The following is a 27,097-nucleotide window of genomic DNA, read 5'->3' as shown; positions in this document are numbered from 1 at the left end:
AGCACAAAATATGTCTTAAGATTCCAGAAAAGACCATCTTCATAATCTCAGCACCCACAGTAGCTTTCACACTTTCGGTATCCAATTAAAAGTAAGTCTCAATGCAATTCAATTTTAAATATGGCCATTACCTTAATAAATACTCATCCCCACAACCACAGGACACAGAGACACTGATCTATATCAAATTTTGTTGTTGTTAGCGGTTTCATTTAAACTATAAGCTGGTTATTTAAACTGTAAGTGAAAAAACTGTTGAGCCTACAACTGTGCAAACATGTGAGCCCACCTAAGAGTTAAAGCCTGGGAGGCAAAATGCCTGTGGTCAACTCCCAGTAATTCACTGAGGATCTGATCATTCTGACACTGCTTGTCTGTGCAGTGTTGAAGGCCTGGAGGTTCAGTTAGACACGGAGTGGATACATTGGCAGGCTTGTGCCATAGTAAAGACTTACCTTCTCTTCATGCATGAGAAGGTGTAGATGTCAGTCCCATTCCAGTTGTCTGTGCTGGCTTTACAGAGGCAACAGCAGTAAAAGGTGACAATTCCTGCTGCTCTGTTTGTGTGAATGAAAGGAGCACATCTGCTTGGGGGTAGATGGAGGAGCAGTTCCACCTTCTCAGTCTCTCTGTTGTTCTGTGTTGCAGGGGTGGAGGTGGGAGGAAGAAGGGTTGCCCAGGTGGTCCCTTTTCAGAGTTCCCAAGGCTCAGTTATGTATTTTGCATTTTAGAAGACACTGCTCACATGGGTTATCAGTGAGACTTTTTTACAGTGTCTTTATGTAAACGTTCAGTATCTCATCTTCACCCAGATCAGTTAAATCATTTCATCCAACAATAGATGTGACATTCCCTACTCTGACCTGACATTTTATTTATTCCAGAATGGCTGATGAATCTCCCATGCAGCTCTCACACAGGCTCTCAATTATCTTATGGTTGAGTAATGGCAACATTCTTTTTTTTCTGACCTCCATGAAGCAATCCAATCATACTCACCCAAAGAGCTGCAGCAATAATTTTTGTCATCCATCACTTTTAAACATGCCCTTCGGTTCATGTCTCTTCAGTAGCATCCCTTTCTTCACCTCATTAAATATGAGGTACCTACCTTTGTTTTCAAGGCCCTATTTCACCTCTCCCATTCTTACCTCTACAGGGAGATGTCAGCCCGCACTCGTATCAGCCCCTGATGCCAACTGTGTGCTTGTTGCATTTTCAATTGCTTTCTTGCTCTTGTTTGTGCTGCCTTGCTTGCTTAGGTGTGATCTGCTGTAGACTGGCACGTTGTTTCCCCTGCATTAGGCTGGCAGCACCAACTGCATGGACCAAACTAGAGGGAAGTGCACCATGGCAGCAGGATGTAGCTATTGAGACCAAGGTGATGGCTCCAAACGTTGGAGTGTGGGGGAGATTCAGTCCTGTGGTCTTGCATAGGAGGCTACAGTTCAGATACATTTGTGTAGCTTATAGGGGTTGTGAACTGTTTGTTCCTTTTTCAGATAGGATCAGTCTTTTTGTGGATCAAGTTTCTCTTTAGTTTACTACGATCTTGATATAGAAAATGACAAGAGCTAGGTGGTGGGTGTGCTTAGACCACTGCCAAGCACTCTGACTAACACTGCCTACTGGTTTCCACCCTCATCTTGAGTCTCACATTGAAGTGCTTTGGAGCACAGAGCAGCTTTTAGCCCTGTGTATGGTAGTTCCTAGCACAGTAAGATCCTTCAGGGCCCTTACTTCTTTGGTAGCACATGTGAATCACAGTCATCTTGTCCCAGGAGCTATTTTCCTAATTTTGGAAAAACCCCATTTCAGGTGAATGATACTACCAATTACGGACCTTATTCAAAAAGCGACTCTTCCAGAGCTGGGAATAACCCCCCTGGAACTGGGAATTATGTGTTTCACAGTTGCAAATGAGTGTGAGAGCTCTGAATGCTGAGAGCACATTGTGTCAGGGACAGTGATGATGGCCAAGGGGACAAATGTATCCAAAAATCTTACATTTTTTCTGTATGTTTTATCCAAGAGTTGATGTTACTGGTGATGAGAGTGAAGCCCAAATACATAGTACATCTGTGCTATGTAGCTTTCTGTTGGATACAGGTATCCTGATTCCTTGCTCTTTGACAGGGAGCTCCAAGGCTTCATGCCAAATACTGTTTTGGAGGCCCTTTCTTGCTAGAAATGCAGCTATCATTTCTTTTATCCGAAACATTTGCCATCATCCCTTAGAAAACAAGATTATTTCAAGTTTTTTCTATGTTCCAGAGCTGCAGCGTCCCTAAACTTCTGCCAATGCTTTGTGCTAATTTTGCAGCATCCATACAGAGCAGTGGGCAAATACATTAAGCTGTTTCAATTATTCAGCCTGTTTATGTAGCTCTTTATTTAGAAAGCCTGGATAAATGGATCTGTAACCTCCTCTCCCTCTCTTCCTGTTCATCAGCAAAGTAAACAGCCAAAGAAAAAACACCACCTGTGAATCCTCCCAGGAAGTTCTGGGCAGCCCCTACACTGCAGAAGGGCTTTCAGCCAGATCAGCTCCTGCACTGCTGGCTCTATGGACTCAGTACTAACTGATAGGCCCCACACATACACCTTCATGGCAGAAGCAAGACAAATCTTCATTGGAGCATTGTCTGCCTGTGAATCCACCAGAGGGAAGGTGCTTCCTGACCTCCTTTGAGTTGAAAGATGTCTTGTACCTTTGGTCCGTGCTCTCAGATAGGCCAGAGCTGGAGCAGAGCTGCATGTCCTGCTTTGTGTTACAGTGCCAGGTGTTCTCTGTCTTCCCCCCAGCCTCTTCCTGGGACCAGGTGGGTGACACCTCACCTTCACGGTGAAATCAGTACTGGGTCTGGATAAACCTGGATGGTGAGATGTAAAGTGTGGGCCTGCCATCAGGAACATAAGGCTGCTCGTGCAGGTTTTCATCGTGGTGTCTTGGCCCAGTCCTGTGCTGAGCAGTTGGAGTTCAGCTTCCATGAATTGAACAGTCTGGCTTTCAGTGGTTTGTTGCCACTTTTCAGTCTATAAATAGTTTCATCCTAGTGCAGTAAAGTAATTTCTTCCAGTATATTTTCAAATGCTATAAAGCATTTGGGAAATTCAGCATATAAAATGCAGAGACAAGCTCTGTTTAATTGTTGTTGTGAGAGAGCTTGAAGCAAGTTGACATTTATGAGCTGATTTCATAGGAGAGAGAAGAGTATAATGAAGAGTCTTGCAGTCTGAACTTCATGATAAACTCTTAAAGACCTTACTTCTAGCTAGTTGATATCCTTGTATAGTTTTGGGGGGATTTTTGTAGTTTTTGCATGTTCGAAGGCTTCTTGTGTTTTCCTAGCTCTCAGTGCTCTTTGGTAACTCAGGGATCAAGAGACCTTATACTTTACTGATCTGAAATGCTAACCAACTCACTGATTTAATGGTCAGTAGCTTTCAAATACCAGAAGCAGATTCTTCTTGAAATGGTGCAGTTCTGTAGCAGAAGTGGAGTTAAAGGCTCCAGAGGCACAAATGTAGAGGAGAACAAATATTTACCCTGTGTTGGACAGGAAGTGTGCTGGATTAAGATTTCTGCCCTTGCCACTTTAGCCTGTTGTTAGCTAATAAAAGGGCATGTTCTGGCTCCAAAGCAGTTAATACCACACCAGTGGGAAACCAGTGTGGAAAGACTTTTGGTTTTCTTCTTTTGTCCTGTCTTCCAGGATATGAGAATTAAAAACTAAGCAAGACACTGAGAACTCTATGCCACTGAGCAAAAATAAAAACTCCTGCACTGAATTTACGTGGCGCTTCTTGCAAGTGATGTGTTGCTGATTCATTGCCAGTGTCCAAAAGGATGAACTGGCTGTCAGAAGAGTTTATTATCTCTATGCTGCAGTTCCTAGCTCCTCTGGACAAAGAGACTTCAGTGGAGAACTTCATACCACCAGTGGGATCCAAGCCAGCTTACGCCGTTATGCTTAGGGATGGAGCTCTTACTGCTGTAGTATTGTTCTCATCCTGAGCTGCAGAGATGGGTTTTGGAAAGTGGCTAAGAAGTAGTGACTGAGTTCTGTGTTTCCAAATTGCAGGGGCTGTGCCCTGGGGTTGGTAAATGCAAGTAGACTTACAATTCGCCTTTTCACCTTCAGTAAGTCCTTATGCAGCCACCAAATGGCTCTTTGAGCACATGCTGGTACTGCACAGTACAGTGTAATGATACCTCCTATTTTCAGGGCATAGCACTTGAGAAGTAGTGTGCTCTCTATTTTGTTTTCCAGCTTGGAACTCAGCAGCTGCAATTAAGCCGGAACAGGACATTAGCACTGATGCTAGTGGTACTAAACTCTTTTGTGCGGAGTTGGTGAAATTGTGCTGAGTGTCTGTAATGATTCCTTCTGAATATCCATTTAATTCCTTCGGCCTTTCTAAAAGGCCAACTCTATTGGAAAGCAAAGCTCTTCACTGTGCAGCATCCATCTCATTGAGCATCATACCTGTAATTCTTTAGAGGTCAGCTGCTGATAGTGTAACTTGTCAACACAAACCAAGCTCTTTGAACTACCTCTGTGTCCTGGGGACTGGATTTGGAACATAAATACCAAAAGGTTTATCAAGTGCCTTTCTTTTTTTCAAAATTGTAATGTGGCTTCAAATGCAAAGCAACATGCAGTGAAGGTATTTCAGGTTAGAAGATGAGATTGGGGAGTATGGCAAATGGTGACTTTTCTCTTAATTCAGGCTCAAATAAAAAGAGCTTTGGGTGGTTCCCTGTACTTGTGACGAAGTTTGTGTAGAGGATCTGCAATACCTAGAGCTCCCCTGTGGGGAGAGGACAACTATTTTTGAGTATTTTTGGGCACTCTAGCAGACGTCCAAATACACCGAGGAGTAATCCAAGAGGTGTAGTATCCAGAAGTAGGGATGCAGTAGGTCTGCACTTCCTCCATCACTATTGAAAACCAGTAATATGTATGTGTTTAAAGCTTCTGCCACTTGCAGCACATGGGCAAACAAAATATTCAATGGGCCAGTTGTACCTCATGGACAGCCTTTTTAATACCCAGCTTTCTTCACTAGGGTTGTTGGTGTGATCTGTTATGACCAGCCATGGCCTTTCTTGTGCCAGGGTGTTGACAGGATCTAGGATTACTTTGTAATTACTCCCCAGTTAAATGAGTACCTCCTTGTCAGCTTATATCACAGACTTGTGCAGAAAAAAAGCTGCAACCAAGCCTGATAATTGAGTCTGTGTTGAGTGTGGAGAGGGTGTTAAGCAGCCACCCACGAGACCCCAGCATTTCTTCCAAGTGCTTTAAGATGTGAAAGGAGGACTCAGAGCAGTAGCATTAGGAAAGGGAAAAATCACATGAGACCCTGGGAGGTAATGCTGGTAATGAGTTAGTACTGAGTGAAGGGAAACTGGAATGGATTGTTGAGCTTTATTTTTCATGGCCTACCCAGCCAAATCCTTCCAATTAGTAAGTTGATGATGGCCTAGTCTGTTCAAGGAGCAAGGGAGAGATATTTGTGGTGGCTGTGGGTTAGCATCCTCCTTAATTGATACAGTATGTTCAGCTTCCAGACTACTAAGGTGGAAAGGATCCCTTTATGGGGCAGCTGGACTCCTTTATTAGTAATCCTATTGCTTAAAAAAAGCTATGTGTGGAGCAGTTTTCTGCCTGCTATAATAAACTATTAGCTGTTATTAGATGATTGCGTTAGTCCTTGTTTCAGATAATTTTATTTAAATAAAATTCCTTGCAGCATGGCCTCGGCTGTAGAAGTTGTTGCAAGAATTAGCTGATCTGCCCCAGCAGTCCTGTAAGGAATGTATGGCGTTGCAGTACGCAGGAGCCACGGAGGGTTTGCGTTCAGGCCAAGCGGAGAATGCAGCCCGGCTGTGCAGTCAGAAGCCCAGGTGCACTGCTAACTACATGACTAGCAGAAGTGCAGCACGTGCAGCTGGGTAAATTGATTCTGTTTTTCACCTATGTATGAAGTACTGTTTGAATATCCTGCTTTCTTTTCTGGTGAGTGGAAAGGGAGTACTGCTGTCATTTCTCCTACAACACTAGAAGAAAGCCTGGGCTAGCACCCATAGCTTTCAGCCCACTCAAGACCTCCCTTTGCAGAGAACATGTGTAGACAGCATAAAACTCTGCTACTAAACTGAGATTTGTGTGCTAGCAGCTCCATCCCCTTCTTACCAGGAGCCAAATCTTTGTGGACACATCTCAACAGCAGAGCTGTGTTGAAATATCTAATTAAAATTCATCCCCCAGCATAAACACAAGGAAGGAGGGCGTCTTGGTGACTGTGAACACTGCCTCCCTTTGAGCCCAGTGGTGGTGGTCTGGAGAGGCAGTGCTCCAGTGAATTCTTTTGCTTAAGCCAGACCTTTCTCCTGTCAGAAAAGAGGCAAGCAGCACTGCTCTGGCTCAGTTACGGCTTCTCCAGGGCTGTTACACAAATATGGCAGTCTCTTGGCCGTGTCAGAAAGTTTACATTCACCCATGGAAAGCAGGGCTGTGTGGAGAGTGATTTAGCAAGGAGAGAAGTAAAGAGCATCTGGAAAGGTCAGATAAAGCTGGAATGTCACAGCCACAAAGAGATGAAACTGCCTGTTTATTTTTTCTTTGTATCTGTCATTTATGTGGTTGTGGTAGCTTCAACATTTACACTACTAAAATTGCTCAGCAGCCGAAGTGCCTTATGCCTGCTTGCTTTGAGCAAAGAGCTCTCTAGATTGGCTCTGAGTGATATCGTGGTGCTGTTGCTGCTTTCCAGGCAGAAACATTCTTTAAAATGTTGACATACTGTCCTGCTTCCCTAGGTTTCAGGAATTCTGCCTGAACCACTTTGGTACCAGAAAGGTACTCAGATTGGAAATAACAGTGTCAAGGGGAAAGGTTATTGGCTTTCAGGAACAAAAGCAAATGTTGAGGAAGTGCAAAGAATACCAGAGAGTGCAGTGTGTATGCACACTTAAGTGGTATGGGTAGGTTTGCAGTTGACATGGCTGAGAGATACCTGGAAGGACCTAGCTGAATCTCATTAGAGTTTTGCTTGCAGGACTAGCTATCACCGAGCTCTTGTTTTAATTAGCTTGTGACCAGGAAAGGGTTAATACAATGAAGAAGCAAGGATTTTTTTGTATTGTGTCAAGAAAAAGAGTGTGCATGCCTGTTAAAATAGGTATGCAGGTAGGCTTGTAGAGGATACCCCAACAGCAAATATGCTGAGGCAGCAGAACAGTTAATCATATTTATTTGCTTTAGGAACATTTGTTATTCTCTTTATTATCCGACACGTTATATTGTGGTAGAATATGAACGTGTTGGTGTTCATTCAGCACCCAGCAGCCAAATTGCAGGAGGTGATCTTGATGTCTGGGATCTTGCTGATCAGGCTGGGGTGTAAAAAGGAAAAAAAAAAAAACCAGCTACAAATCTTAACTAGGTTGGGAGCAGGGAGTACAGAGAGCAATGATGAGAAATGCATCCATGTACATGCAAATACACAGTTGCTCCTTCATTAGGCGTCCTCCATAGTGAACAGTGAAAAAGAGACAGACCTGCAGGGGTGTCCTGGCAATCTGTTGTGTCCAAAAATGAAACTAGGAGTACAATATATGGAAAGATCCAAGGGCCAAGAAATACAGCTCTGTTTGCACCTCTTGTGCAGTTGCCAGAGAAAATTTATGGTGTGAGGTTTCTGTGCTATTATTTAACAGTAAGTAGTTTTCCGGCTCTGAAATTTCCGTAAGCCTCAAGATTAACAGACTATTTGTTTTCTTGTCTTTGGGACAGGGAGTTAGAAGTAAGCAGGAGAATAATCTCCAGACTTCTGTGTCTGCAGACAGCAAGGAAGAACATCTGCTGCTTCCAAGCAGCTTCCCACCTGGCAGTGTATTTTTGCCCTCTGAACTGGGGTGCAAGTCGCCTCACCCCAACAAATGCAGGTGTGGTGTTTTTTGGTGTTTTCTTCCTTGCCTGGCTGCTCCCAGGGCCAGGCCTGCAACAGAAAGGTGGATGGCTGCTCTTGACAGCCCTTTCCACTTCCAAAAACTTGTTTGCTGGTGACAGGCAGCACAGCGGGGCTTAGTATCCGCCCCGAGCCAAGTGCCACCAGTAGCTGTGACTCAAGGCGTGGGGAGGAGCGGCTGTGTTGCCCAGAAGGTAGATGGGGTGAGTGGGAGGCTTCAGTAGGTTTCCTAGAATAACAAAAAGGATCCTGTGCAGGTGCATGAAGCCAAGTCAGTAAAAACGGCTCTAAACAAGACTGCCGGGATTGCAAGACCCAGTGGACAGCAAAAATTTCAGCTCTCCCTTCTCTTGCTTCCCTTTACTTTTCTGGCGCATTTGTCCGGGCTTCTCATATCTGTCAGATCTCTTTCCAGTTTACTACTCTGAAGTAAGAAGATATTTTACTGCTCTGCAGTATATGCAGTAAATGCAACATAAAGCTGTTTTCTGATGATTGTGTTTTGATAGATACTGCTCTGGGTTGATCTGTGGTGAATATAGTTTGTGAGTCCCACTGCAGTTATTAAAAGCATTCATAATCCTGCTTTCTTGTAAAATGGCCTAATGCATCTACACTGGGATATTAGTTGTTGCTGTTCACTATGCTAATGTGCTGCTCATAGCATTATGCTTGTTGGAGTTCATGTAGGACCTGAAGAATGCCTTGAGAAGATGTCTGCACATCTGGGAATTGTTTCATGGAAACTGCACGTGCTCTATCTATTCACCCTTCATGGTCCATGTTCTTGAGGAGCTGAAGTGTCCACTCTGCCACTCATGGGTAATGGCAGTGTTTTGCAGAATTGTGTCACTTCAGCCTGTCTGAGGCCATGATGAGATGGAGATGGTTCCATTTGAGAAGTTGGTGCTGACTCTGGGACTTTGTTTCCTACCAAGCCCTGGGTGACTCTTGCAGCAATAAAAATACTCTCACTGATCTAGTTACCCTGCCAGACTTTATAATAAGGAAAAGTTTAGAAGATTTGTAGTTTGCATTTAAGTTCATCTGTGTTTCTTGGAAGTGTAGAACTGGTGGCCCTCTTCCACCCTCAAACCATGCAGAGGGATGCCCTGTTGAGCTCTATTGGGATTATCAGTGATTTAAAGCAGAGATGTCTGATCTGCTTTGAGCTGATGGAAAACAAAACTGAAATTATTTCAGAGAAGTCAGACAAGAAATAAAAGTGCAGGTTTGTGGCCTGTGAGTTAGATCTCAGGCTTCCTCCTCAAATCAACACCAGTTTTGTAATGTCACCCAGGGCCAGGCACTAGCTCAAGGTATCTCGCTTTTTCTGCTTTCCAGATATGAGAAGGAGGTTCATGGGCAGCCACAACCTTTCTGACATAAGTTGCTCGCATACTTTGATATGTGATGATGATGATGTACCATTTGAAAGCATCTCTGCTGTCATTTGCCTTTCTGGAGGAGTGAAGTAGCCTGGCTGCAAAAGGGAGCCAAATAAAATTAACCTCTCTTGTAACACAGCTCAGGCAGTAGCATGAAGGAAGTAGAGCCAAAAGAACGTACTTCAGGATACAGGGCCCTTTTCCAAATAAAACCACTCTTATTTGAAAAAAACTCACCACCTTTTATTTCTCAGGGGGTTAACAATAAAAAGCAATAAAAGGTGCTTAATTACTTACTCTTCTTTTTTCCAAGCTTCCAAATCTGGAAGGAAACCAGGCTATTTTTGAAAAAAGAGATCACAGACTTTCACAATACATGCATCCGTCCAAAGGGCCATTGCCATAAAAGTATTTACAGCTGTGCTGTTATCCTGCTCCATTCCACAGTCCCAGTGGAGAACAAGGCCAGAGTGCAGCAGTGGAAAGCTCTGCAGCTGTTGAGCAATGCTTTTTCCAAGGAAAGCTTCTGCCACACTGTTTGTGGTGTGGTGAACTCAAATAAGAGCAGGTTAGCAGTGAAAGCCCAGCATTGAGACCACTCAGAACAATCCTGTTGCCCTTTGGGATAATCTTTCTTTTGAAATCCTGTGCATGCTATAAGTAATAGTGAAGCATTTCTAAATTTTTGGCATGCTGTGCTTCAGTATTAGATGAGTCCTTCCTTCTGTGGTTCCCCAGCAGCCTAAAATGGCATGGCTTCTGTGGTCCACTCCACCCTCCTGCTTGGCCCTTGTATGCCAAATTTTCTCTTGTAGAGGCTTGTTAGATGCTGCTGAACTGCCTCCGTGCACTACTGAGCAGGAGACCTTTAAGAAAGTAAACAATTTTCTTTGCTGGGTCAGTGAGTTGAATTGGACCAGATCTGGGAGAGGGGGGGAAGACTTTACTTGTGGTAGCACTGAGATTTTGGGTACATTCATTTGTGAGTAACCTCACCCTTCTATTTAGAGAGTGACTGCGGGTTTATCAGGTTGTACAAAGGAAAGGGTTTACTTGGTTTGCTATTCAAACACTGGGAAACACATTCATTAGCACTTGAACAAACCTTGTCCTCCTGGTTGCTACCATTTACTCTTCAAACAGTAGTTTTGTGTCAAACAGCTTCTGCTTCTTCAGATGAGATTGAGCTCTTTGATTCACCTGTTTAAGTCTATGCCACGCAGAGGTGTCTGAGGTGTTTCATATTTGCTTCTTGTGTTTTGACCATCAAACTTTTCTCTTTCAGACCAGTTGACATGGTACTCTTTTGAGATAACCCCTTCTGTCACATCTCTTGGAAGAGATGGTCTCTCCCCTGTCAGTCCCCCACATGCCCATTGTTCAGAGCATGGGCTTACAGATTGCACCCACAGAAAATGTGCTGTCGTCTGTTGTAGTGAAATTGATTTCTTTCATATGAGAGATACTTTTATCCTGACTACTTGAGGTCAGAAGGTGCTTTCAAAAATGAGTTATGTTTAGCTTGCATAGTACTGACTATATTGTAGTTTGGGCCTCAGTCTGTCCTGCACTTCAGACTCATCATTCCAGTGGTGGTGCATTGTATCACTAGTTACAGAGTGGCTGTGATTTTTATTATTGAGATGGCTGCAGTGATGCTTCTGCCAGAGGCTCTCAAGTAGTGGGAGTTTGGGGCTGTGCTAGACAGTAGTGTCTCTAAGTAATGGTTACTTACATCCTTTCTAGGACCTGCACTTCTGCTGAGATGGGTGATATTATCCTTATTCAGAAAGTATTTACTCCTCCATGTTGTGGGGGAGGAAAGGTGGGACAATCACAGGGGAGGGAGGTCTACTTAGCAGCTAGTCAATGAGAATGGAGGCAGCAGGACAGGCACTCCTGGGATGTGATTTATGTGGCTAAGGAGGTCAGCATGCTGTTCTTCAGTGTCTTAAGGGCTGCTGGGGATGGAGTAGACCGGAGGCAGTTGAAGAATGGTTCTTGTTTGTTCTCAAGCACATATCTAGAGACAAGATCATCTGGAATGCTGTTCCCTGTTCTCCTTCATAATAATATGTGTCATCTAATACCACTGGAAGTCCTTAGCAATCTGAGCACTTAGCATACTTTAAAATCAGTTTCAAGGTATTCTAAGCCAAACAGAAAATGAGAAGCCTCTCCAGTACATCAGATGTGCTAGAGCTGTAAAATGACTGTCTCAGATTCCCTCTGCTACAGAAACACTTTGCAACTTCTTTGGATGTTTAGAGGTACAAATGCTTGTGCTCCACAAGGACATTGGATGGAGAGGTGATAACCTAATGAGCATTTGTCATGGTACCTAGCAACACTGCTTTGGTTGGGAACTGTTGTTTGGTTTGTGGGAAGATTACTGACTGCTTTTTTTTTTTTTTTTTCTTTCCTATATTTTAGACATTTACAGCATGGTGTAATTCTCACCTCCGCAAGGCTGGGACACAGATTGAGAACATAGAGGAAGATTTCAGGGATGGTCTTAAACTCATGTTACTTCTGGAAGTCATTTCAGGTGAGAGAGGTTCTATGTGGTGCTGTCCATGTAGGATACTGACTGCAAGGGCTGTAATGCTGCAGTTTTTGCTGGAATGTAAGAACAGCTGCTTCCTGGTTCAGAACAAATTTCTGCCTAATAAATATATGTCTCTAGCAATGACCATTTTGGAATGTACTCCAAAGCTCATGGCATGTGCAGGCTGCCTGTTGCATTCCTGCTCCGGCTTCTTGGCTTTTCTCGGCCTGTCAGGAATGCACAGCCTCCTGTGAAGATCCAGGCAGTGGCTCTTACTGTTTGGCAGGGCTGATGAAGCAGCTCTGGGAAGTGTGGGAATGCTGCACTGGCAAATCACACCAAAGCCACATGGCAGTGGGAGTACGATAGAAATTACTGGAAGAAAGGAGTCAAACCAGTAAATCTTCTGTGTCATTCAGTTTCAGCCATGACTGAAGTTTTTCCATTCTAGTTTCAATCTGAGCTCAGTGCTCAAACCTTCATGGGGGGAAAAAAAACATCCCAAAGAAAAGCATAATCCCATAATAGTCTGAAATAAAAGCAGTGGCATGAACAAGTTAGGTCAGATTTGTTTTTACTCTGTGTCACAAGTGTCCCACTGCTAGACAGATATCTCCCAGGGATTGTTTCATATAAGTAGTAATCCCTTTTGATATGCCTTAGTAGGAATAAATACCTTAGTAAAGTGTTGTAGGATGGATTGAAAGAGGGCAAGACTGTATTTTTCAAACTGGGGTTGTTCACCCCCAGCTCACAGACTTTGTTTTGATGGCTTTGAAGCCAGTTACAGCAACCCAGTGACTTGCATTCCTGACCTTGGTACATTTTCCAATAAAATGGCCGTGATAGAAGCACTCACATTGCCTTTCCTATGTCCCTCTTTTCTTTCCTTACCTTCCTTTTTCTCCATTTTATGGAAAGATTCTGTCAGTTTATTGTCAGTGTTTGTCAGAAATTATGAATATAGAATGGAATCTCAGGGGGTTTGCCCATACTGGTGGGTTGGAGGGATCAGAGTTTAAAACATTGTAAGAACTTTGCAGTGTGCAGTGCCTGTAAGAAATGAGGTAGCAGAGTCCTGTTAGTTTGTCTTCTGTATTTATGTTCCCTCACAGAGGCAGGGCTGCAGCCTGGACTTTGGGGCAGATGGGCCTTGGTGGCTTAGCTTCTAATCACTGGACTGGAAGATGGGGGGAGAGAAGGATGTGTAGGAGAAGGCAGATGGGGCTTGGTGCTAAAGCAGGGGGTCTTGTATCTCATGCTGCTTAATTTCCTTGCATCATCTCCCATTCTTCCTCTCTTGTTGTCCCTTTGGTAGCCCACTGGCAGGGCCTGTCAGATCCACCTGAGTTTGGGAAGAAGCTAGCAGCTTCCAATCGCAGTGGTGTGGGCATGGCACGTACCTGTCCCAGTGCAGAGCAGCTCTGCCTGAAGCCTGCTGCTGCATGACGAGTGGGCAAAGACATGGGGACAGCTGGGGACTGCATCCCACTAGAGACCATAGTCCTTCACACACTTAAGACTGAGCATCCTTCCCCTAGAGACAGCAGAAGCCAGAACTGCAGTTCTCCTAAGTGCAGTGACAGAAAAAGAGAAACGTGGCACATTTTTTCCCCATTTCACTTCCCTCATTGCAGTTCCATTACCCATTCTGAGCCCCACTGCTCATACAGAGCCTTCTTCCAGCTGCCAGCTCCACTAGCAATCCCTTAGGTCTGGAGCTGGGGAAGTAGCCGCCCATATGGGGAGCAGCGTGTCTCCTGATTGTTTCGCAAGGGCTCACCTGTATGTTTTTGCCATGGTTCCTACTCATCATCTGCCTAAATGGTGAGTCTCTGGGTGGCTGTTAGCCCTCCAGTTCCAGCTTCTGGCCTTTCCTTTCAACTCTTGGCTCACACCTTCCTTGTCACGTATTTTGGGGGACTGCAGAGCTGCTGATTGGGAATTTGCCATGGGCAGGGTTAGTCTGTGGCAGGCTGATCTCCTCTAACCCAGAGGATGATGGCCATAAGAGCTTTCGGCCATGAGAGTGCTGGGTCGGCTTGGCTGAGAGCCACATGGAGCCAAGTGCCTCCTCCACCTGTCTGCCTGGCTGGGATGCGTGGGACTGAGGGAGCACTATGTCCCTCTGCGCCATGGCAGGAGGGATGGAGCCTGAATCAGGGAAGCTACTGGAGACCCTACGGTGGAAGAGAGACTGCCAGTGAGACTGTGGGAAACCTGTATCCTTGGGAACGTGTTGCTGCTACGCAGCTAGGGCAAGTAGGAAGCAGTTTTCCCATCCAGTGCAGTTTCCCAAAGTATGGGAAGCAATGATGGTCTGCAAGAGGAGAATGCTTCTGTTTTACTCAGTGTGGTACCTTCTGGAGGTGAGCTGTGCTGCTGACAGCTCCCCTTTCAGCCCCACCAGAGACCCTTGGTTCCCCAGTCACTGTGTAGTGGGCGAAGTTCCATGGCCTGTCCTGGGACTTCCTCATTGCAGGTCTTCTCTGGTTGGCCTGTGTGGCTGGAAGTAACAACTGCAGCTCGCCTTAAAAACTGCCCGAAAAGATACACTTTCATTTTTCACTTTGTGTTTCCTTCCCTGACAAAACTGTTTTAAAAATCTACTGCAAGACTGAAAAAGGCTAAACTCACGTTTAGTGCTTTTAAAATAAAATTGTAAGGTGCTTTTTATTCCCTTTGAAGAGACAGAGGCACTAATTGAAATTTTTCCTAAACAAATTTGCAGTGAACAACTTCTATGCCAACACATCCTTGCATTGTTTGGCTTTCAAAGCACAGCCTTGGGCTAGTATATGAGAATCAGAGTGAGAAGCGAGCAGATGATTTTCATTGTCTCAGCTAGAAGTTCTGAGAAATAAAACCAGTGATGGAAATAGCTCAAAGTAGAACATATTTCTAGCAGGCTTCCTTTTAACAGTCTACATCATTAATAATGTATGGCATGGCACCAGATGATGCGTTTTTCTGGAAATCTAAATCTGTAATAATGTCCAAGTCTGAAGGAATAGCAGTTGGGTTTTGAAAGCTAAAAAGTTCCCAAAGAAAGGATTCTAATCAGGGAGAGGTTTGCAATCACCATCAATTGCTTGAGGATCTCATGGCTGTCAGGGGGAACAATCCTGCTGTCCCCAGCCCCGGGGAGAGCAGTTCAGATGTTCTCCACTGCACTGGCATTGAACATGCAGCCACAAGGTGAATTGGATCAGCTTGCTATTCCAGCTGAAACCTAATCACCTGTCTTTATTTTTCTTATTGCAAGGCTAGTTTACAGTCACACGAACTGAAGAAAATGGCTGGTTTTTAGCTGGCTTAACCCATTTGTTGACATTGGGCTGCGTAAGACTGCTTAAGTCTATCGTAAAATTACATGTAAAAATGTCGTTGTGAAACTGTCACAAATAACTGTCACACAAAATGCTTCAACTTTTCTTTAGAAAGACTAGCATTATCCAAGTGGAAAAAGAAAGCAGTGTACTGTGACATGTACTTGAGGTTCCATTAAAGCAAAAGAGCTGGGTTTTTTTAATCTTACAAAGGAAGTAATGCCATAAATACACCTTTTTACTTAAATTGTCAGACATCAGTGTTTCCTTTTAAAACTGAATCTGGTTTTGTCCTTAAGCGTGAGAGGTAATGACACCAGCATACAGTAACTACTGAAACACTTTTTAAAGGATTGTCATTTCTAGACTTTTTCCTTTGGAGGACATGGTTATGGAGATAGTATTCTCTTCTCTGTTTTAGCTTTTCCTCATGCCTGTGTTAGGAAACAAGCCAAGTACTTTTCTTTCTCACACTTAAGCCTAAAATAAAGGGTTTGAGTCAGCTTGCATTGGCTTAAATATTTAGTTCAAGATATAGCAGGAGACTTTTGGAACTGAATAGGTCAGGTGGGTAATTACTTGCCTAGACTTGCCCATTTGATCTCCTTTTAATTATAACTTTTTTTAAGTACAAAACCTACTTGGATTTTCTTTAGATTGTTTTTGTATTCTGCAGCTTGTGATCTGGAAGCAGATGTTGTCTTCGCTTAAAATGTTGTGTCACATACAGGTGGTTCCTGAAATCCCATCTAATTGTATTTCTAGTTGAGGTTTCTTTGAAAAGTCCACCTGTCCAAGCTTTAATTTGCTTACTCTGAGTGTTTGGATTATTGTTAGTAAAAGTAGACTGTGAGTGTAGTTACAAGCAGCCTATCAAGAAGGACATGACTGCACTTAATGCACCTCTTTCAAATAAATAAGGTCGGAATCGACCAGCTTTGTTGCAGTCAGGAGCTGGGTGTTATCCTAAGACTGATTTCTATTGGATACTGACCTGTTCTTACCTCAGGGCTAGGCTGCTGCCTTCTCTGTGCCTCTGTATAAATATTTCAAATGCACCTGTGTAAAAGACCTAGTATAGAGTCAGAATTACATCAGACTTAATGGAAAGGAGTTGAGGTGACAGTCCTTACAGTTATAAAGCCACTTTGCCAAAGAAGTAATTTTATTTCCTGCTACATTTGGCCATTCAGTGGAGAGACTAGAGAGGTAGGAGATTTGAATCTTGGCTGGGGGAATGAAAAGTCAAGGTACAAGATCACCCTCATATTTGACTTGTAGGTAGTTCCAGGGAGAGATTTGGTTTGTGAGTTGGGTGTTGCAAATGCTGGAGGAGAGCTCCTCGCCTGTCTTTGTCGGGAAGGGGAGTTTGTGCTCTTTCCAGGCCTTGTTATCTGTGTCTGGAGGAGGTTGGTTCCACTGCCTAGCTCAGTGGGGTTTTAACAGACTTTTTCACTTTTTCACTTTTTTCACCTCTGATGCAAACCTACTCTGCAAAGGACTTGACAGGTTCTCTGTAACCAACTTACCTGTGATGCATCAAAAAGATACTTTTCTGTCTGGTTCTTTCTAGAGGTGCTTAAACAGTGAGTGTGGCTGTCCTGAAAGGATGCAGGGAAGTCTACTCTCTGCCAGGCTGAGCAGTGGGAGCCACACCCCAGGAAACATGCACCAGGGAAGAACAGGTTCAGAGTTATTTTCTAATACTTCTTTTTCCCCCTCTTTTCTTACTAGGTGAACGTCTGGCTAAGCCTGAAAGAGGCAAAATGCGAGTGCACAAAATATCCAACGTGAACAAGGCCTTGGATTTCATTGCCAGCAAAGGAGTCAAGCTAGTATCTATTGGAGCAGAAGGTAAAGGAACCATCTGATTTTTCTGGGCCCAAGCTGTGCTTAGCCCTTGCCTTTCTTTCATAGCTGCATGTCATTTCCCTGTGCCCTAGTGTTCTTGTAGAATAAACCATTGAGTTAAAAATGGGATGTAGTAGGCCTTTACCCTGGATTTAAATCCTGTCTTCACACCAGGCTGCCAAACCTGAATCCCACTTGGCATTATTGGTCAGGTCATCCTGCTTTTCTCCTGGTTCTCATGAGTTGAGGAAAACTTAGAGCAGTGGCAGAAACAAATTAATTAAGATGTTTCCTTCTCAAATGAAGAAAAGTCTGAATTGAAGCATAGCAGCTATTTGTGTTTAGCTTGTTTCAGAGCTGCTGGAGAAGGTCTGTTGCTGGAGGACATTGCATGGGTCAAAGCCAAGCGCAGTCCCCAACACAGGACAAAGACCCCAGAGGCTCCAATGTTCAGGGCTTCCAAGCTTCTGTTTGTGCACCCTACATAGCTGGATGCTCTGGCTGGAAGCGTGTGTATCACTGTGTAGAGACCAGTGCAGGCAGCATCTGGGATGCCCTCAAGAACTTGCAGATCATGCAGAAAGCAGGCAGTTGCATAGGATTTTTGTCTTTTTAGCAGAGATGGGTAGGTGTTTTACAGATATGTCACCCAAGACCCGGAAAGGCTTGCAGGTTTTCGTAACACTTGTTTTTCTCTGTTCTGGATCTGTGTGTAAGTCCTTCCTATGGATTCAGGTTGTCACTGTTGCTGTGGAGACACTCTGCTTCTGTGATATTTCTAGGTTTGTCTTTACAGTGACCATGGAAAATGAGGGAGGTTTGTTATCTCCATCTTGCAGATGGAAATACTTGGTTTCTCTAGGGAAACTTCTGACACATGCAGGAAATGAGCCCATGATACAGTTCTGGATGAGTATTCCTTCTTTGGGAGAGTCCTGGGGCTACAGGGCTGAGCTCTGCCTATTTTCAGCTCAGTGAAAGAGAGCAGTGCAGTCTTGGCCTGCTGTCCCCAGTTTTGAACTTTCAGGCGTTCTCCTGGGATATCTCCAACACCTGTACCCACCCTATGGTTCATTTGTTCCATGTCAGATCAGGCAGATTATTGCAGCCTGCTGCAGGTGCTTATGTTTGCCTTACCCAAACCTTTACCTCAACGTACTGCTTTAACTTCATGGAGACTTGGAATAATTCAGAACTTTTGTCAGGGACATTGCAGACACCTGCTTACTGTGTTTGGTACTGAAGAGCAAAATGCAAGAGGTGAATGGCTGAATGATATTGATATTTTGCATGCAAAACTTTTCTTCAAATTTCTCAGTTTTTTCCAGCAGTAGCAACCTGAGGCTATTGTTGGCCATGAGTACTGTTTATGGAGCACAAATAGATATCTAAGGTCATTTTGTGTCCTTACAAAAAACCTGATGCATCCAGTGTCTGACACAATAGTCCATATATGTATGAGACCCTTTTCAACTAGAAGACTAGAAGCTGGATCTAGACCCAGAGGTGGTCTACCTTAGAATAGCTCCCCTTTTCCCAGAGTATGTATAAAACCTATCTCTCTTTTTTTCTTCCTTTGTTCCCTTTTCTTTTTTCCTTCCAATTCTGCTCTCCCTGGCACTATTTTGCCTTTTCCTCTTCTGAGGGATTTCTTTTTTTTGTCTTTGTTCCTGAGTCAGCTTTGACTGCATCCTCACAGCACTTGGATACCATTTGCAAGTCAAATGATCTGTGACCAAAGATCACCAGGGCCCGATTGTTCACTATGGACTCATAGTGGTACCCTGTTCAGAAATAGGCTGTGAGGTGGCATTTTGTGACAGAAGTATGATTCATATTAATTGAATAGTGATCCTGACCTCCCCTGCCAGATGTTTCCTGGCTCTTCTTTGTCCTGATGCCTATGCAGCTACATGGAGAATACATATGGCTTTCTTTAAACTACCAAAGGCAGCATGGCACTGCAGTTTAGACGAAGGTTAGCTTTGATTTTTATACAGAGTGCTTGGGCCTGTGCTGTGATGCCAGCCCAGGCCATGTAAGTGTGGTCACAGCACAGACTCCCCCACCCCAGTGCCTGCCTGTGCACACAGACTGAGCCCATGCCACTCTGCTTGTCACCAAGAAGCATAACCTGCTGCAGGGCCTTCTGCCCAGCCCATCAGGTGCTTGGTGGACAGTAAACTGCACATCAGCTATAAAAATGGACTTTTACTTTGGACAGCACAGCAGTTAATTCTGTCTATTAGGACAGAAGGACTCATGTTTCAGGAAGGGATTATGAAACCTTCCTGAAACGTGAATTTTAGGGACTTGCTTTCAGATTTTCAAAAGACATCATGCAGCAGCAAAGCAGGAGGTCAAAACCAATGAGTCAGTCATAAGTCTGCACCAAGAAAATGAACTATAGATGCCTCAGTCAGGTTGGACTGATGTAGAAAGTTTTCTAGGGGGCTTTTCTCCTAGAGAAGAAAAACATCATCCAGCAGTAGTGTGGTGGTACTGGTTGAGGGGGCACACTCCTTACCTCAGGGGCTTGTTCCATCTCTGGGTGTCTGCTGGGCAGTGAGGTCCTGTTGAAGGGTCTGCAGCCCAGCTGTAGTTCCCTGTACACATTGGCCATCAGTGTCCTGGGGTTTTTTTTTGGTCTTTTTTGTTTTTTGGGGTTTTTTTGAATCTAAACATTTTGTTAGCCAGAGTCTTTAGAATCAAAGTATGTTGTGGCATACAGCAGATCTATGTAAATCTGGATCAAGGAAGACTCTAGCCAAATGGTTTTCATCTGCTTTTAAATCTCACTGTCATCTGACACTTCAGGAGGCTTCTTTTGCTGTAATAGATTCCATACTCATGTCAAATGCTTCTGGGATTTAACAGACTGAATAGGTCAAGTATGTCACCCTAAGACTGGTTTATTTTTACCTTGAATCTGCGTAGAAAGTTGCTGCTTTCTTAACCAGATCTTGCTCACTTCAGCATACAGATAACTTTGGGTGAACTGATTGCTATTCTCACCTGCACAAGTAAAAGGAGAAATAAAGCTTAGAGATTTCAATGACTGCAGAAGTCCCATCTGAGTTTAAAACACCTACTGAAGCACCAGGCAGTGCAAGCATGCATTTATTTCACTATGGAAAGAGGGGGGAAATAGGGTCTCTCTACGTCAGTGAGTGAAACATAGCATTTTATTTGTCCCTGTATCCTGTCCACTCAGTTAGGGACCTGAGAGTTACCCTCACTAACAGTGCCAGCTATGTGTCCTAAATCTGACAGGACCATCAGGAGCAACACACTTTCTGAAGACAGGGGCATGGATAATTGCCCTGCTGTATTTGGCTTTTGTTTGATAAACAAAATGCAGAGCAGACTTTATATCACCATTGTTGTTCTGTGTCTGTAATTCCCAGATCATAATGCTATCCTGCCAGTTGTTCATGCCCTGCAACAACTTCTCTCCATGTGGTAACCAGAGGCTGTGCTCTCATGGGCAGCTCAGAAGTATCTAGGAGGGGATAACAACTTCTGTTGTTATTGTTGATTCTGTTTCTAACTGTCCAGGGCAGGAAAGGAAGCTTAATAATTTTTGCGTTTTTCAAAATGAGCTCATGCATTTAAAAGACATGGTGGCATTTCAAAAGGCTCGTCTCTTTAGCCAGCCAGTACTGTAGTTTTTTCATACTTGTTACTTGGTACAATGATGGGAGCTGAGCGGAAGCATAGTCACTGGTGCAAAAAATTTCCTTCTAGTGGATGCAGATGCCTCCCCAGCTTTAGCCAGCAACTGATCAACCCTCAAGTTGAATGTAAATCACATTAATAACATGTGCTTGCTGCTGCTGTTCCTTCAACAGCTGCTGGTGGTGAAGTGCACACAGTGCTTGCAGAGGCCCTGCCTAGAAAGAGCACTTGGAAAGCACAGTCAGGCTTCCAGAAAATACTGTCTGATTACTAGCCTTTTAGTACGTGAACTGCTCTCACATTACTGAGTCTTCCTTTCATCAGCAGGGAGCAAGCATAGTGTCTTTAATTAAACATTAGATTATTCTACCTTTGTAGTGTTGCAGTCAACTTTTTAACAATTCCTGTGGAGTTTCTTTTTTTTTTTCATCACCAGGAAGCAGAAAGCTTCATGCAAACCTGTTTTGCAACCATGTTTTTCACTTTTGTTTCTTGGCCTGTTCTACTCTACTAGAAAGAGAGTGGCAGCAGATGAAGTGTCCTGAATTCTGAAGGAAAAGGAGGTTGGCAGCGGGGAGTGCAGGGATGGAAAACCAAGTGAGTCAAGGCCAAGGAGCATAGTCTTTCTGATCAGGCTGGCTGGCTTTGTAACCAGGTTTCCAGGAGAAGATTTTTAGCACCAGAAATGAAAAATTTCTTGCTTGCCTGCTTCTAACACAGAATAACCATTTTGTCAACTCTATTTAAAAGAGGGGGAGGGAAAGGGACTGAGGACTGTGAGGCTTGCTAAATGTGTATCCTGGGATGGATCACTCGCTAATCTCACTGACATCAGTATCTGCTTGGCAGGTGGTGGTACTATGTAAAGTAAAATGACATGCAGAGATGAAGTGGTAGAAACATTCTGGGTTTCCTCCACAGCAGCATTGTTTTGGTGCACTGCTAAGGAATAATCGTATATAGGAACAGGGAGCACGTCTTCCTTTTTAAATGGGTAATGCTGTGAAGAAGACTGGGAAAGAAGGGATGCTTCCATCTTAATTCCAGCAGCTGACTTTATAAAACTGGAATTTGAGAATGTGACTAGAACATAGTGCCGAGTTCTTAGGCGACATTAGCGACTTAACACTATCTGGTGTTACGTAAGTGTCTTGACCTTTATTTCCAATTAAAATCCATGGAACAGAAATATTAATTGCCTGTTTCAGCTCACTGATTGATTTATTACTGTTCATGAAGCATTTTCAGCATTTAAGTATTGTCATCAGATTTTAATCAAGTCCGTTAAAATAAAGAGCTCATTTTAGTTTCAGGTCTTAAATATGTCTTAGGAGAGTCCTGGCAACTGTGGTGGGTTTTACGAGCATTGAGTTTTTTGCTTTTTGAAAATCCCCATGAATATCTATCACATGAACAAAACAAGCAAGCTGAAAATACAGATGCTTTCTTGTCTATTTTAGCTGCAGTATCTCAGGTATTTGTAAAAATAGTAAGGATTTTCCTTTAAGTTGATTGCAGTGGTTTTTTTGGAGGGGTGAAGAATGCAAAAAGTACAGAACTGAATACACTTGCCATCACATGACATTTTCTTGCATCAGCCTAGCAGACAACCACCTGACCTCAAAATGTCTCTAAAAAATTAATTTGTGTGAAAACCGTCAACAGAAAAACACAGTTTTTTCATGCCACCAAGAGTAAACTGAAGGTTTTTTGTACTGAACAGAAAAGTTACTGGCTGTTTAATTCTGGGCAAACTGGTGACCCACTAAGAGATCTGTGTGTACTCTGAAGTTTAGGAAGGAGCAGAGACAGTTTTATTGCGGTTCAACAAGGTGGCCTGTCTTGTTTTCTGTGTTTTGCATCTGTAAGTCCCTAATTCAGGTGTATGTCAAAGGACAGCAGAGCTTATAATTCTAATTTACACTGTAAGTTGCACGACATGTATCTCTAAATCACAAGTTCTCAGGAATTTGGACACGATTTCTCAAAATGTGTGTTTGGGGTGTGTGCTGCTTGTCTGTTGGTTTGAGTGGAACGAGATTCACATTTTGAAATCTTTTCGTAAGAAGAAAAGCATTTTTTAAATAGCTTAAAAGGAAAAATTCAAATATTGTTACTTTTGTGTCAGAATCCAGACAGGTGTCAGTTGCCTATACTGCAAATTCTACTTCCCCCAGAACACAATGTGTTCCTGCTGGGCAGCTTTATGAAAGAAGTAGCACAGAGGTGTCTACAATAGTACAAAAATGGTTTCTGACAGTCTTCTTGGGACCTGAATTATTCTGCCTCCAAACACTAGGTTAATTCTAACCATTTTCTTACTGAAAATACTCTTGTAACTTACCATTTGTTTGTGAAAGATCCTGCCATACAGGGATCTGCCAGAGAATGATGAGTAGGAGAAAGCAGCTCAGCTAGTTTCACTGTCTAAAAATGTGAAGGCTGTAAATTCTGTAACTGTATATATATCTCTCTGCAATTTCTGTAGATGTTGAGGATCAGCACTTGAGACCCATCTGCTCACTGTTTGGACTCTGGCTCTAGTCCATACGTGGTGGAAGCTCCTTTCTGCATTGCCCCAAGTACCTCTCCCCAGGACCTTGACCCACCATCCTAAACAGATCGTACCCCACACACGCAAGCAGTTGCCTTGTAAAACCTCCAAGCTGTTGACCCTTGCTGATCTATATTGTGGAATCTAATGGGCAGTAAAGCACAGTCTGCTCTCCTCATGGTTTATGTTACGTTCTGCACAGACTGGTCAGCATGAGTCTTTGCTTCCTCTTCCAGCAGGATGCGTGGACTTTGAGAAATGCTCTGTTGTGTCTTTTGGCAATTACATGACTGAAAAGAGTCCTATACTGGCAGTCTGGTGTATTTAGTCTTGTTTGAAATTAAAATGTTTATGCTGTATGGTTTTCTTGGTGGTATCTTGTTCACAGGACAAAACCAGCTGTCAGAGCTCATGTGCTCTGGGAATTGTCACTGGTTCTTCTGGTAAAATTATGCTGGGGCAGTTATATAGGTGACGTGGGGTAGACATAGGGTAAGAGAAGGAAGGCTTTTCCTTTTCTCAGTTTGGTTTCTCTAAGTGATAATAATTATACCTGAGGAAGGTGCTTTTAGGCTTCTGTGGGGAATTACACTGATCTAAATTCGTGCTTATTCTTAATCTTTGGAAACATCTGTGTCTGTTTTGCTCTCAGTATTGTACTGCAAAAGAACCAGTCTGATTGCTGGGTACTGTACTGTACCAGCGGAGCATCTGGGAAGGCAGGAGAAAACAGTTTTTAGCAGGAATTCCAGTTTTCCATCTGCAAAAGGAAATGTTCCTCGTTGCTCCTGTTTTACAAGGATTGCAGTTGCAACTTGTTGTCTTCTATTTCTTCTCTTTCTACCTTTTATTTCCATAGAAATCGTGGATGGCAATGTTAAAATGACCCTTGGAATGATCTGGACCATCATCCTTCGTTTTGCCATTCAGGATATCTCAGTTGAAGGTAAATTTTAGTTCTTTCCTGCCACTGTTCAGTAAAGGACAACTGGGGTAACTAAATGGCTTTGCCACTGAATGGCCAAAATGTGCTCTTAAGTGAGTCACTGAAAAATCCTAGGGAGCTACTCTTCCCAACCTGCCCTGATGTCTCACAGACATGTATGGCCAGGTTCAAGCATACTGAGATGAGTTTTTCACATGCTTCTCTTGCAAGAGATTTCAAGGGTAGCTCAAAAGGATGACTAAGCCTGAAAGTAAACTTTAGTGTTGGATTTTGATTCAGGCACTAGCGCTGAAAATGAACCTATCACTTATGAGTCCTACAAGACTCTAATCCCAAAAAGCTATCTCCTTATTACTGAACCTCATTAAAAAGATAATAGTAACAAAACTATCCTAGTAGACTTTTCCAAACAAGACATTTTCTGACAAGTGAAGTTAAATAAAACATAATTTAGTGCAGTCTCTACCAAAGAGGAATTTGTGATGGTTTTCTAGCTTATGCTCCAGAGACTCCTGTTTTCTAAGAAAATGAGTTAATTGATGTGTTTCCTTTCTTTCTTTAGAAACATCTGCTAAAGAAGGACTTTTGTTATGGTGTCAGAGGAAGACAGCCCCGTACAAAAATGTAAACATCCAGAACTTCCATATCAGGTGAGTTACAGGCAAAAACTTAGCTTTACAATCAGTGTTATTTTCCTGTGTCTCTCAGTATATTCAACAATATTCCTGACAGGCCTCCCAAGGCAGTGCATGTGCACTTTACACAGTAGCAGTGTGGTCCAGAGAGATGCCTAGGAAATTGAAGGCGGAGGATCTAAGAGGATCCAAGTACCTACATCCCAATTCCTCATTCAGGTTACAGTTGCTGCTTTCATAAAATTCTTCAGGGCATTAAGTCCTCTGAGAGCAGCATTTGTGCCATGGGCTAACCAAGAGAGCTTTTGCTCTGTGAAAACTCAGAACACTTTAGGAACCATGAAGAAAGGACTGCCTCTTAACTTTTGTAGTATGGCAGAGCTGAGAAGGGATAAGAGGTTCTCTTGCTCTGTTTTTCATATTTCCAAACTGGCAGATGTTCCAGTGAAGATTCTGCGTAATAGTGTTTTTTCCAACACATTTTGGAGCCTTGTATGAACCATAATAATGTAAAGCACTTCTAAGAGCTTAACTGCCATCCATGCTCTCCAGTATTTTAGTGGAGCTAGCTGAGGACACCTGCTTTTTCCCTAAGGAATGCACTTTTTCCTCCTTTACGGCTTGCGTCTACACATTTTTTCACCCTTGAGCTCACGTGCTGCACAGGATACGCACAGAGAGTTCAGCACAGAGATCTGCCAAAAATGAAGTGCTAACTCAATGGGCAAGTCCTAAGCACAATGGATTTTTGTAGGGGTTGATGGGAGTCTTTATTGCAGTCTCATGCACATACGAGACATCCCTCACTCCCAGCACTTAGAGAAGCACTGCTAGTTGGAAACTAAACTAGAATTAGTTGTCCCACTGCCTTGCTGCCTTCCCTCATGCTCATTGCTGTGTGTGTCCGTGGCTGAACAGTGTTCATTGTTCTCTCTTGTGTTTCTCTCGTAGTTGGAAGGATGGCCTTGGTTTCTGTGCTTTAATTCATAGACACCGTCCAGAGCTTATCGACTACGGGAAACTACGAAAGGTACAACTCCATTTGTTTATCAGACAAGATGCTTGGCTCCTTGGAAGTAAAGAGGGAAAAGAATTAGCTTGATAAACATAATTGGAGAACTTCAGCACAAGCTGGCAGTTGCAGGACTGGGGAGGAAGGAAAGAGGGATGAATCAGTACATTCAGGCTTCTTAGTGAAGCGTGAACTTAATGAGCTTCCTGCTTGACTTTTCCCTGCTTTCAGACTGCCTTGTATGAGACACACGTGCCCCAATCCCAGCTGATGAGCAAAAGCTGGCAAACTCAGTAACACCAAATGTGAGAATAGTTCTGTGCTAATGTCACAGACTAGTGAGTCAAATCAGACTTAACATTTCTGTGGAGAGTTGGATAGAAACCAGTTATCTGGTTTCAGAATGCAATAGCTCGTTGAGGGGTTTGTGTGCCCTCACTGGACACTTGTCACATGGTTCCAGCTTAGCACTGAGTCATCTGCAGTGCTTCTGGGCTTCCCCTGCCACATAGGTATCAGGTGCCAAAAAAGCATTTGTCACAAAATTCAATTTTACTTAAAAATTTATTCTGGTAGCATAATAGCAAGCTGCTCCAAAGTTTACTTCCTGTGTGATCTGGAGACAAGATTGCTGAATGGATGATGACAATAACCACTTAGTGGTTTATGCTGCTCCCAATGTCTTGACCCAGCAGCGTGATAGAAGATCAGACTGGGTTCTTATCCTACTGGCATTCCTGCAGTCTCCTGAGATCCAGTTTCGCTGTATCTGTGCCCATGTCACCTAGAGCATAATGAAATGTCACCAAGAGCATAATTCATGTGTCATTGCCGAGGCTAACGCAAAAAGCTTGTCCATCAGATCTCCTGGGCTCAGTATTTTAAGTGCATGTGTGCTTGATGTTAGCTAGGGAAATAAACATAGAAGCCCATCACCAACAGATCTGGGCTCTTGGACCACCATGCAAATAGACAAAATGTAAATGACCCAAGCAAATTAGCTGCATTGCAAAGGGAATGAGTTGTACAATGCCTGATCTGCTTTTCAATAACCTTTTAGATCTTTACTGTCTTGCAGAGCAGTCAGTTATATTTTCTGATCAGTTTTAGTGTCTGGAGTCAGCACATGATGAGTAAACAGTGGGAGGAGACTGTACCTGTTCACATAAACAGCAG

At 43.4% G+C, this 27,097-nt stretch overlaps 1 protein-coding gene across 5 annotated transcripts in view; it reads left to right on the top strand.

The window, feature by feature from the left end:
- Window positions 1–27,097, top strand: part of ACTN1 (actinin alpha 1) — an 87,308-nt gene that overhangs the window by 29,143 nt on the left and 31,068 nt on the right. For all 5 annotated transcript variants that reach the window (XM_039552420.1, XM_039552418.1, XM_039552421.1 and 2 more), the window contains exons 2-6: window positions 11,802–11,916; window positions 16,980–17,099; window positions 24,188–24,274; window positions 24,837–24,924; window positions 25,861–25,939. In XM_039552420.1, the coding sequence (XP_039408354.1) occupies window positions 11,802–11,916; window positions 16,980–17,099; window positions 24,188–24,274; window positions 24,837–24,924; window positions 25,861–25,939 (489 nt within the window). The remainder of the gene's footprint in view (window positions 1–11,801; window positions 11,917–16,979; window positions 17,100–24,187; window positions 24,275–24,836; window positions 24,925–25,860; window positions 25,940–27,097) is intronic.

This window comes from Corvus cornix, chromosome 5 (genome assembly GCF_000738735.6).
Source record: "Corvus cornix cornix isolate S_Up_H32 chromosome 5, ASM73873v5, whole genome shotgun sequence".
Lineage (NCBI taxonomy): Eukaryota > Metazoa > Chordata > Aves > Passeriformes > Corvidae > Corvus > Corvus cornix.
The sequence above is the reverse complement of the archived record's forward strand: the minus strand, read 5'-3'. Positions and strand labels throughout refer to the sequence as shown.